We start from the raw sequence: 12749 nt of genomic DNA on the forward strand, positions 1-12749 counted from the left end.
TCATTCAGGAACAAGTCTATGGCAGAGCATAAGGCTCCTTCCTTTCAAGGCTCTTCCATAGTTTCCTGGCAGTGCCCTTAGATGGGTATTTTGCCATCTATGAAGCAGTGCTTAGAATGCTGGTACCAGTGTTCTCTATGGATGTAGTGAAGGGATTTCCACCTTGTTATCCTTCATCACAAGGGCAGCAGAGAGTTCCACAGAGAAGTTTATCTATCTATCTATCTATCTATCTATCTATCTATCTATCTATCTATCTATTATTTTATATTCACTGGTGTTTTGCCTCCATATGTGTCTGTGTGAGGGTGTCAAGCTCTGGAACTGAAGTTATAGACAGGTATGAGCTGCCATGTGTTTGCTGTGAATTGAACCCAGGTCCTCTGGAAGAGCAACCAGTGTTCTTAACCACTGGGCTACTCTCCAGCCCCAGTTATTATTAACTTCAGAGTGTGGACCAGGAGGACAATCAAAACTATTTAAGCTGGGTGGTGAAGACCCGCTTTCTCATCATCAATACGTAGGACTCTGAGGGAGATGACCTCATCTCTGACCTGCTGAAGCAAGCTGGTACAGGTGTGTTCTGAGCATTGTCAGCTTCCAGGGCACCTTCCTGACAATTCTGATGGACGCACAGCTGGAGAAGAGCTGGGACTCTGACCAAGGAACATGGCTCATCTGGGATTAGAATGCCATCAGCAGGCCCCATCATATTTTTCAAGTGAATAACTAGGTCATGCTACTGTGCTTTCTTAACACAGTAGAACATGCCAGAAACCTCAAAGTTGAAATAGAGGGACAACCATTGGAAAGAGGAATCCAAACAATCACAAGTGTAAGTTGCTAACTCCACTGATAATCAGGACAGTGGAAATCAAAAACCTAATGAGATGATGTTGCACATCTAACAGATTGGGGACAATTTCAAAGTGTGATGTGCCAAGAATCTGGCAAGGCCATGGAATTACAGAAGCTTAAACTGGCCTAAATGCTGCTGGAAGGCTGGCCGTCACAACTGAGGAAGATGAAGACACATATTTTCTGTGACTCAATTCCTGGTCCCAGGTAAACAGTGTACAGCTCAGTGAGGGTGCTGTCTACCCCCAAAGGAGTAAAACCTGGGCTTGGGCAGGTAGAAAAAAAAACAAAAAAAAAAACAGATATGACCATTGTTGGTGGCCCTATAAAATTGACTCTATCCAACATCCTTTATTATTAACTTAAACTCTAGAATTGAAGCATTCCATTTTCTCCCTGGGAGGGATGATAAGGAAAAACCTCAGGGCACACTGACAGTGTGCAGGACCCAGCCATGCTTCAGCCAGCATCATGTCCCCAGAGAGCACCCCCCCCCCCCCCCCCCCCCCCCCGCTTCCTAACTAGGGAATGTAGCAATGGCAACAGGAGCCGGCAAACTTCAGCCACAAGCGCAGACCAGATGTAGCACAACTCCATTCATGAAAGTTCAAGACAGAACTGCATTGTTCAGGGATGTGTCCCCAAGCTGAAGATGAAAGAGTGTGTGGAGCAGCGGCCACCAGGGCTGCAGGCAGTGAGCAACACGTGAGCTGGGGAGGGCAGGGTTCACATCACACTGAGTTCACGAAGCCATGGAGGATACGTTACATTTTTTTCTGCATCTGTTGTGGATCACTTTAAAATATTAAAACTGAAAGACAAGCAGGAGGGGATTTCCTTGATCTCTGTCATTTAATGTCCAGAAAGCAGTGTGGGCATCAAGTTCTCCCCCTCAGAGAGTCATGTGGTGCTTTCAGAAGCCTGTGCACCTGGGCCCAGCGAATCAGAACCCATTTCTCAAAGGAGGCGAAGGCTCATGTTAGAAAACTCAGCAGGAGTCCCTGGCAGATCTCATGGGGAAGTAAAGAGGCTGAGACAAGATGAAGGAATTGAAAAACGTTGGGGACCACACAGCAACAGAAGGATGGACCATCAGCCTCCATCTCTTCTGGTTCCACAGCCACAACTCAATCACGTGCAGATGGAAAGACGTAAAACACCATCTCACTGAACAAGGACAGGATTTTGTTTTGTTTGTTTGAGGCAGGGTCTCATGTAGCCTAGGCTGGCCCTGCATTCCTCATGTAGCTGAGGTTGGCCTTGAACTGCTGGTCCTCTGGCTTATACCTCCCGAGTACTGGGATTACAGATATGCAGTATCACTGTGCTTGGGAATTGTTTTGTTTTCTGAGACTGGACTTGAAATGGCAGTTCTGCCTCAGTCTTCTGAGTGCTGAGTCTAGCAGGTGCCACCATATCTGACTAGACTTTTTGCGATTATTATTCCTTAAGCAGTATACTGTGATAACTATACATCACCGGCACCATTCGAGGGACCATGCGTGATGGACAGACGATTCGAGGCCCAGGGAAGAAAGGACATGCAGATGCTCTTCCACTTTATTGAGGGGTTGGCACTTCTGCAGCTTGTGCACTCGATGGCCTCGATGCTGAAGGAAACACTTGGGGATTCACCGGAGGAAAAGCTGCATCCAGCTAGCGATCCTCCGTGGAACCATTAAGAATGCCCCATTAACAGTCATGAACTGACCAAGCAGTTGCTATTGTTTCATATTAAAAAGTTTTTTTTGTTTGACTTTATTTATTTATTTTTTTACACACAGTTCTTTTACATACTCTGACACTGTTGCCAATCTGACACTCTAAAACTCACTTAATACAAATTACTTCTAGGATGGTTAATGCTTGCCTAAAGTTCAAAGGTCTGTGGCATAGATATTAAGAATCACTTTTAGTTTAAAAAAAAAATTGAGCTGGGTAATTGCACGCCTTTAATCCCAGCACTCAGGAGGTAGAGACAGGCAGATCTGTGAGTCTGAGGCCAGCCTGGTCTACAGAGCTAGTTCCAGGACAGCCGGAACTACACAGAGAAATCCAGTTTTGAGAAAGAAAACAAAACAAAAACCTGAGAAAAGCTTTCCATTTGGTTCACTTGTACTTAGCTTACATTAACTAATTTTGTATCACCATCTAAAGATTTCATTTTTAAGTTTTCAAATTAGTCTGTCTGTCTGTCTGTCTGTTTGTCTCTGTGTCTAGGCACTTGAGTGCTACAGGACATGTGTGGGAGCAGAGGACACCCCTGTGGAGCTCCTTATTTCCATCTGTTTTTCCTCATTGTTGCTGCTGCGCACTCCAGGTTGGCTGTTCCGTAAGATTCAGAGCCATTCCATGCTTTCCACCCTTCATCTTGCTGTAGGAATGCCAGGACAGATTTATGCCCCCAGACCTAAGATGAGTTTTGGGGCTCAAACTCAGGTTGACAGGTTTGCATGACAAGCATTTTATCTCCTAAGCCATCTCGCGGGCTCACCTTCTAGAGATTCTAAGAATGTGCCAGCACCTTTGTAGCTAGGTGTCATCTCAGATCCCAGGTGAACTCAGAGGAAGTGATATAAACAGTGGCAGACCCAGGAGGAAATCCCGCCTCTATCTCCAGCATGCAAATCCCAGGCCTTCCCCAGACTGGCCTCTCCTAGCCCCTCAGGCTGAAGCAGGCGCTGCGATTATGGGATGAGATCTATTCCCGACTAAAGGGCGGGAGGGAGCGGAAGGAGGGCAGAGGGAGAAGCGTGTCAACAAGTATCTGGGCGGCACAGAAACACAACTAGCTTGGTTCTGAACTGGTGCTCTCAAACGTCAGCGCTCACAGCTGAGTGCGACCGAAGGAACACAGGATTTATGTGTGCAATCCTTTATGAACATGAACTATTTTGAAAACTCTTTTACGAAGCCAAGTTTCTTTCCTTTTAATAAAATGCCAAGCAGAATTAGGTGGGGTCTCTTCCAAGGAGGCTTAAGGTAGGATAAACACAAATACTTTAAGTTAGCAAACTCAAACAAAACAAGGGGTTGAAGTCAGGCTCAGTGGCAGAGCACGTGATCTGTAGGCATGAGGCCCTGGGTTCCACGCCCAGCACGGAGACAACAACAAAAACCTATTACCTATTTCTAGCTTGTTACATTTTTTTTTTCCTTTTTAAACCACACAGCTTCGTAACCACAAATGGTGGCCAGCTCTTAATTTTCTCTCCAGTTTAGGGAATACGGAAGCTCAGAAAGAGAGCTCCTCAGACCTGTTCTTTTCAGAGTGGTCATGGCAGATGAGTCACGAGTTTATGGGGAGGAAAAGCTCTCAGGGACCCTCAGATTTTCTTAGAACCCAGTGGAAGAGTAAGAGGGCACAGTGGTGTGGCAGAGGCCGCAGCACAAAGAGACAGGCCACCAGAGAATTCAGCAAGTCTTCTACCGTGTGTGGGAACTTCTAGGCTTAGTATGCAAGCAGAGACCCCCTGTAAGTTAGATCCGTTTTGGCATCCAGCTTGTGTCCTCTCTGCTCCCAGCCTGTGAGGTGTACTGTAAAACCGTACCATGTGCACAGGCTTTACACGGTGAAGTTCAATAGCATGTAATCAGCATTCCTGTTTATCCCTCTGTCCCTCTACAGCCTCATCTGTAAAATGGGTACCTCTTCCTCATAAGACAGCTGCAGGTATCCAGGAGAGCAGTATGCTGGTATTAATTAATTAATAGCATTAATTACTATTCTACTCTCCCAGGTCTTGGGGGCTCTCCTGCCACAGACACATGTAGAAGCCTTGCTGTTTTCTTCTCCTATACCTGAGTTCCAGCCTCTAAGAACCAATGCTTGCTCTTTCCTGGAGCCCCCTCTGGCATGAGAACCTCCTGAGACCCCACAGAAACCAAAGAGCCACATGTCAGACTCTGCACCCGTGGCCACAAGACCCGTCACGCTCACATCTTCCCTCCCCCAGCACCGTGGCGCTGCCCCTCAGGCCTGCCTTCTACCTCTTGGCTTCCACAGCACCATGAGCTGGGCGGGGCTGGCAAACACTAGCCGGAGACATCAGTGAGGTTGGATTAAAGGCACACACCTTTGGTGCTATCTCTGCCAACCCCGAGCCCCACAGCCAACTGAGAAGGTTCAGAATTGTGACCTCAGAGCTACGAATCCATTCAATTTTACAGTCTTCAAATATGGAATCCCCCCAAATTCAACACAAGGCTGCTGTTTTGCTTGCAAGTGAGAAGGGTCAGCTGTGAAAATACAGCCCCTAGGAAACAAGGACAGGGCAGGCTGCATGGACACCTCCAGGGCCTCCACCGTGGAGTCAGGAAGCCAGGTCAGCGGTGCCTGGCCCATGTGCTACCTAGCCCAGGAATTCACTCAGCTGCCACCTTCTGGCTCACAGACTCCATCTTAAAAAGCCTCCCCACCCCCACCCCCCACCTCAAAATGCATCCATTTAGCTTAGTGTTTTCATGATTTAAAGATATATACAACTGCCAATCAAAGCCGAGGACCCAGTCAGGCAAATCCAGATTTAATTCCTCTCTGACATGACAGAATCAGTTTTAAAAATATTTTTTAAGTTAATGTATTATCTTGACGTCTTTATGGTTCTATGTCTTTTGGACTTGAATCTCATGGTTTAGGGAGGATTCTATTCCCATAGTTTAAGGAGGACGAGAGGATGGCTCTATTGTTCAGCTCCGTCTTGTCGGCTTGTAACATGTGACTCCCCCTTTCTCCCTCCCATGGCCTCCAAGTAGACTGCACCATCCAGACTCCTCTCTGAAAGGTAGGATTCCACCCAGACTTTGCTGTCTATTCTTCAGCAGGACCATCCCTAATGCCCACATATATAAACATCTCAAACCTCTGCAGATAAGTCTGACAGCAAATAAAAGGGACACACTTTATACAGAGGGTTCTCGATGAGATGCTGCCAAGCTGGATTTCCAAAGACAGGCCCCCGTTTCCAAGCCAAGCAGCACACGGCTCAGTGCCCGCAGTTTCTGCCTCTCCTCCCCTCACTCAGGAGAGAGGGCCAAGGCTGATCCTGAGGGATTGCTTCATAAGGAAAAATGAGGGCAGGGCCCCATCCCAGGACGGACCAGGGGAGAAGGGCTAGCGGAGGACTCTGGGAAGACAGAGCCGGGTGCACGAACAGGCTCGCGTCAGTTCCCACAGTGAGCCCTCTCCATTGCAAACAGGTCTGAGTGCTGACACGGGACTTCCCGCAGCTTCCCCTGGCCTCCAAAGGCATATTTGTCATCAGAGGCCCTTGATGAAGCCGTACATAAATATCTGACTGTTGTTAAATACAAAACAAAACAAAAAACTACTCCACAGAAACCAAATCAAAACCAGCTGTGAGGGCGAGGGGCCAAAAACTGGGGGTGCAAAGGCCGGGCACAAACACTTGTTAACAGCGTGCCTGACTGAGCAGGAGAGGAAGTCTCTGAGCCCCAGTCACACCGCATGACGGCCACGCTTCTCCCGTGACTCTGCTGTGAAGACAGCAGACAGTCTACCTCCTAGAATTCGGTCGCCAATGAGGTAGAGATTGAATCTCAACTCTGGATGCATCTGTCAGCACAGCCCTCCTGTGGCTGCCAGCCTGCAAGGGGCTGTATGGCCTATGTTAACAGTTAGTGCTCAGCTTGTCCCCCCCATTGCCACTGATTAACTCCCCAAATCTTCAGAAAGCATGCGGCTTCAGCAAAACTTGAAGACATGAATGAATGCCATGAGCACAGTGCTAAGAATCAATGACGCTGACATCAGCCAGGATGCAATAGCCAGTGTTTACAAGAGGCCTGAGTGAGGGGCACACGGTCTCAAGCTAATCCTGGAGGCAGGAAGATGGCTGACTCCTGGCTATGGGATCTGGGAATTTCAATCTCTTGAGGATGGACCAACACGGCTTGTTTCGTCAGCCCTCTTAGGAGTCATCCTTTTCTCTGTAGTTAGATGGAGTGGAAAAATGTATCTTGGCGTTACTCAGAGCACGATGTTGAACCCACAGTTGGAATAAAATAAAAACATGGAAACTGATATTTTGTCCCAGGATGAGAAATAACCCTGGAGGCTAAGTTGAGCCAGTTTCTTAAAATGAGGCTAACACATTTACATGTTTGAGTCAGACTGAGACTTTCCTTAAGAAATCAATTAATTAAAGCAACACTCAGGGAACTCCTCAGCAGATCTGTGGCTAGAACACCCTGTGGTTCATCAGCTTGCAACTTCCATTTCCTCGGGTTGCAAAGAGGGAGGATGAGGAAGGACCAGGGAGTCAAGGCCAGTCTCCGAGAGTCAAAGCTCTCGCAGGCAAAGTGTGAAAGCACCCTTCGCACAAGGGCATGTTTTAAGAGTATAGAAAGCTGAATGAGGCCATTCCTCTGTGGGGACTTCTCACGTTCCATGGGCAAAATGAAAACACTATTTGACAGCTGGATGGGAGTCAAAGGATGTGGGTGTCTGTCCACGGTACCATCTTTACAAGATAAAATAGAAGCCAAGGCAAATGGCCTTCCCATGGAAATGCTTTTAAACTTTTTAGTGTGAAATAAAATTAACCCTCCATACATAATCCACATTGAGAACATCTGGATTGCCACTTGAGTGGCACAGGTAAGCTGATCTCTGAGATTGAGGTCAGCCTGGTCTACATAGTGAATTCCAAGCCATCCAAGGCTGCACAGCGAGACCCTGTATATAAAAACAAACAACAACAACAACAACAACTGTACCCCAGCTCAGCAGTCTCTCCTCACTGTGACAAACAGGGTAACTCTTTGTTCTCTGCCATGATGGTTTGCTTTACCTTCAAGCTTCATCCCTAGTGACATCCACTCACTGTCCCTCATATTGCTACCACGAAAACATTACCACCACAAACAAGGCATCTTTCTAGGGCCGGCCCAGGCTCTGTCTGCAGCCACGCCTCTTAACTCCTCCTCTCCATTGCCTGTTGGTCTCCAGAGCAGGACAGGCACGGTGACCTTGAGTGAACTCACTGCCGTCCATCAGGATGAGTGACAGCAGAGGGAGGGTTGCCATGGTCAATCTCACTGAACAAAGATGGCCCTGCTTGGCTGTATCTTTGCCACTGTGGCCTTTCTGTGGGAACAAGGGGACATGTGGTCCCCGGCAGGTTCAGCTGGGCACCCTTCCTTCTCTAAGGAGGAGTACTGAATGGAGACACAGGTGCGAAAACACATGCAGAACTTTCCAGAGATTAGTGCTGGAGGGGCAGGGGAAGGAGAGTGACCCCATAATGGGCATGTTTATTTCTTGGGGTGATGAAAATGTGGGGGCAATGATGACCCCACTCAGGGCAAACTAAAAACTCCAGAATCATACACTTGGAAAACGGGACGAGCTTTATGGCTGTCACATGCTCTGTACGTCAGGAAGGCTGGGGGTGGCTTCTCTCCTCCCCAGCCTTTCAAAGACCACATGCAGCTTTTGTTTACAGAGACAGTTGCTCATCCTTTAAAACTAAAGGGAATGGTGGTTGTCTTCCCAAAAGGCTTCCCTGCATCCTGACTCGGGAGGCTCAGGGCTGCTGAACATTTCTGATAGCACCTCAGCTCGCTGCCAACACCTTTGCTTCTCACAACGAACATGAGCCTGTGAGCGCCACTGTCTCATTAACCCTGGCCCAGTAACCACCATGGGGCCTGGTGTCAGAGCTTCAGAAAAAAGTTCAGTAATTTTTAAAAAGTTACACACACACACACACACACACACACACACACACACTCACACATTGACTCACCTCTCTCTCTCTCTCTCTCTCTCTCTCTCTCTCTCTCACACACACACACACACACACACACACACACACACACATTCACAATGCACATGGTCTTGAGCTCTAGCACCATAAAAAATTTAAATGTTTTTTGTAAACAACATATATGATGAAATAATGCATATTACTTTAATAAGTGTTTTGCAACAACACCAAGCTCATGAAAACAGTTCATCCAAAAGGGATGAACTTCATTAGGTTGCATTAAAAAATATAGAAGTTCATATTTTCATACTGAGCATCTATAAATTTACTAGAAATAAGTATAAAAATCAAAATATTATATTTATATAAACATAGTTTTGTTTTGCATTGGAGATATGGTTTCATGTAGCCCTGATTGGCCTTGAACTCACTACAGAGCTGAGGATGACTTTGAACTCCTGATCTTCTCCTTACCCTGGGGCAGTGAGGCTTGGACTTCCACAGGCTAGGAAAGTGCTTTACCAGTAAGCTGCACCCAGCCACCCTCTGACATCTCTCTTTATTCTCTTGCACGTACATGCTCTTTTCAGAGCAAAGCACGGCACATGTGAGACAGGGACTTTGCTGCTCTGAGGTCACCTGGGGAGTGCTGTATTTTCGCCCTTCTCTTAAAGCTTCTATTTAGTACTTTGGTAAGTCAAGGGTTACAGATCCAAACTCCCAGAAAGGCTGTCAACTGCAGAGCATGAAATTAACTCAGAACATGGCTGAAGGGTGAAGAAACAGCATCTGTCTCCAGGAGAGGAAATGGAGCCACGTGACAGGCATGACAACTATGTCTACAGACGTTCCTAATGTGGTGTTGGCGTTGAACCCAGGGCCTTGCGCATGCTCGGAAGCACTGCACCACTGAGCTGCACTCTCAGCCCATTACATATTTTATGCCTTCAAAGTCTGCATCCTATGCATCATTTCTTTCTTTTTTTTTTTTAAAGATTGATTTATTTATTATGTATACAGCGTTCTGTCTGCATGTATCCCTGCAGGCCAGGAGAGGGCACCAGATCTCACTACAGATGGTTGTGAGCCACCATGTGGGTGCTGGGAATTGAACTCAGGACCTTTGGAAGAGCAAACAGTGCTCTTAACCTCTGAGCCATCTCTCCAGCCCATATATATCATTCTATACAGAACGTGTCTGATTTTTCAAAGAAGTTGGAAATGAGGAAATTGACACTTTTATATAAAAGATGTGATTTTCAAATTCTGGCTTTCTTCAAAATTTAACACAGGGCAAGCTCCAAAACACCACAGCTGCAAGCCACATCTGGCTCATAGGCTAACAGGGTTATTATCGCTCACCTCCAAAATTATAGGGGATCCAGAGCTAACCTAGTGAAGGGAACTTTAAAAAAACCCACTCAGGCTCACAGAGAAGCTCTGTCCTTCCTGCCCAGACTATTGTCACCAAGGCTGGCAGGGACTTCTTCTTCTCTGGGCCTTTGAGGAGGCTATGACCAGCTGAGCCACTAAAATGCAGACTAACCGGATGTGATCAAGGGCTGAGGCCACTACTCTGACATCTGCTCTGTCTCTAGAGTGAGCCAGACGGAAATCTCTGCTTCAGCTCTTCTGAGTGGCTAAAGAAGTTAACTCTGTCGCTGGCAAAGCCTCTTGCCATCTGTGATGTCAGAGCTGCTGAGATCTGCAGGCTCCTCCTCAGGTCCCAGAAGCCACCACCAGCAAAACATGCCTGGGACCCCAGTCTCAGTCTAGGGGACAGTTTCATCTCTCAGGGCTCTCCAGAGATGCTATTCACTGCCTGGCTCTGAAGATGAGGGACTCTCCAGCTTCTAAGTGCCAGACATCAGTGAAAGACCACATCTGCTTAACACCCCAGCATCCGAACAAGTTGAAGAAAATTTGCTTTCAGCTCTAAGCCACGTGCTAGAGGCAGACTGCCTTGTTTCCTGGGTGTCCCTGTCAATCTCACCCCAACCTGCTCGAGTCCAAGCAGCTATACTCTGGTTTTCCCAATGGTTTCTTCTACTCAGAGCTCATCCCACCTCTCCAAACGGCAGCCCTTATTCCACTGGCTGGCCAGGACTGGTCCAGGCCGGTCACTCCCCGACTACTTGGGGTCTCCTCGGTGGTGTGGAGAAGCAGTCCTTGGGGTGTTTATCAATGACCAGGACTCATGACTCTGCAGCACTGAGCCAGGTCTGCAGAAACTGGGATGGCAAGGTTCCCTGCACGGCCAGGGGAGTGCCGTGAGGGCTTGGGTCACCTTATGACCTCTTCAGGGGAAAGCCATGGCTGAGATGCTGTCCTCATTCTCAGTCACCCATTTTGAGGAACTGTGGTCTTCACTGCCCACTGTGTCGGTCCCTCATTCAGGGTAGGGATCTGCACACCTCCCAGGCCAGGCAGGGCCATTTCACAACAGGCCAACGTTGGTACCTAAGACTGACCAGGCTGTCAACAAGTGGGCCACGTTTTCTCTGATGACACAGCCAAAGCCCAAGGTCCTCACTGACTTGTGTTTTCACAGACACCTTAAAAACCGTTCTCCAACAGCTGTACTCAAGCACACTTTCCAGAAACACAAGTGATGCTCAGAAATCAGGGCCCTCAGCTCACTCTGCCGTGATTTAGTGCTTTCGGCAGCTACAGGGAAGACACCTTGGCACAACAGGGTGTGCCACTGATAACCAAGGTGCTACCTGCTCTCAGGAAAAAAAAAAAAAAGCTAAAATTAACCACTCTATCCCCTTTCACAAAGGCAAGAGTCTGGCAGGTTGTAAACCTCGGTCCTCGGGACAGAAATGCTGTGTTCTTACCTCTGCAGCTTGGGTCTCTTGATGGAGCAGTGTAAGTCCAGTCAGGTCTTCTAAGAAGGAATGTGAGGAGTTAAACACCTTCGCTAGGAAGGCAAATCCTTCCCGCTCGTATTGATCAAGAACCTGCAAAACATTGGTCCTTTTAGAAAGGGAGCTAGAGTTGTTAGATATGCATTAAAAGGTTCTTGTTTCTAACAATCACATGTTTAAAACGGGGAGGTGGCTCAGCAGGCAGAGGTGGCTATCACCAGGCTTCATGACCAGAGTTCGATTCCCAGGGCCCAAAGGGTGGAAGGAAGGAACTGACTCCCACAAGTTATATCCCGATCTCAATATGCACCCCATAGCACATGCATGGGTACAGCACACACAAGTATAAGTAAATAAATGTGCTAAAACTTTTTTTTTTTTTTTTTTGGCTTTTCAAGACAGGGTTTCTCTGTGTAGCTTTGGCACCCTTCTTGGAACTCACTCTGTAGCCCAGGCTGGCCTCGAACTAACAGAGGTCTGTCTGGCCCCGCCTCCCGAGTACTGGGATTAAAGGCTTGTGCCACCACTGCCTGGCCATAAAACTTTTTGAAAGGGAAATAAAATATAAGGTAAAAATGCTACCTGACAGGCAAAAAAGAATGGCTGGAGAGATGGCCCAAGGGTTAAGAGATTAGCTGCTCTTTGCAGAGGACCTGGGTTCAGTTCCCAGCACCTACCGTCAGGTGACTCTGTACTCTAGCGTCAGGGAATCTGACACCTCTGGCCTTCTCAGGCACCTGTACTCACAGACAGACAGACAGACAGACAGACACTCTCTCTCTCTCTCTCTCTCTCTCTCTCTCTCTCTCTTCAAAAAGAAAGAGGAGAGGAAGACTATTTACTCCGCTTCTGCTTGTGAGAGTCACAACATCTGTGTAGCTCCAACTTCTCCCAATAAAGTAAGTTTCGTGCAAGTTTCTGAATGTTCTGCAGGACTCAAGCTACTGGGCCCGAGATTCCCGTGTTACAAAGTAAGTGGCAGGAGTGAAGATCCAAGGGAAAATGGAAAGTGATCATGGGAGTGGGCAGGACAGAACGGTTTGTTAGAAGTCTGACATCCGGCTAGCCAAAAATCATTTTAAAACCTAACTGTTAGCGATGGAAAAATGAATGTCAACAGGAACATCACAGAGGAGGGCAATCAACACAAGAATATACTCAACACCACATGTTTTTAGAGAAAGAGAAACTAAACTACAATGAGTATGCCTGTACCCCCCAAAGGGATTACAAAAGTCAGGACATAGCGTTAGCAAGGATACGGGACACTCGGGACACGTGGGACACGTGG

At 47.4% G+C, this 12749-nt stretch overlaps 1 protein-coding gene across 2 annotated transcripts in view; it reads right to left on the reverse strand.

The window, feature by feature from the left end:
• Positions 1-12749, reverse strand: part of Atg7 (autophagy related 7) — a 224191-nt gene that overhangs the window by 76667 nt on the left and 134775 nt on the right. For both annotated transcript variants that reach the window (XM_037204257.1, XM_037204256.1), the window contains exon 18: positions 11429-11551. In XM_037204257.1, coding sequence (XP_037060152.1) covers positions 11429-11551 — 123 coding nt within the window. The remainder of the gene's footprint in view (positions 1-11428; positions 11552-12749) is intronic.

This window comes from Peromyscus leucopus, chromosome 3, assembly GCF_004664715.2.
Source record: "Peromyscus leucopus breed LL Stock chromosome 3, UCI_PerLeu_2.1, whole genome shotgun sequence".
In the NCBI taxonomy this organism is placed as follows: domain Eukaryota; kingdom Metazoa; phylum Chordata; class Mammalia; order Rodentia; family Cricetidae; genus Peromyscus; species Peromyscus leucopus.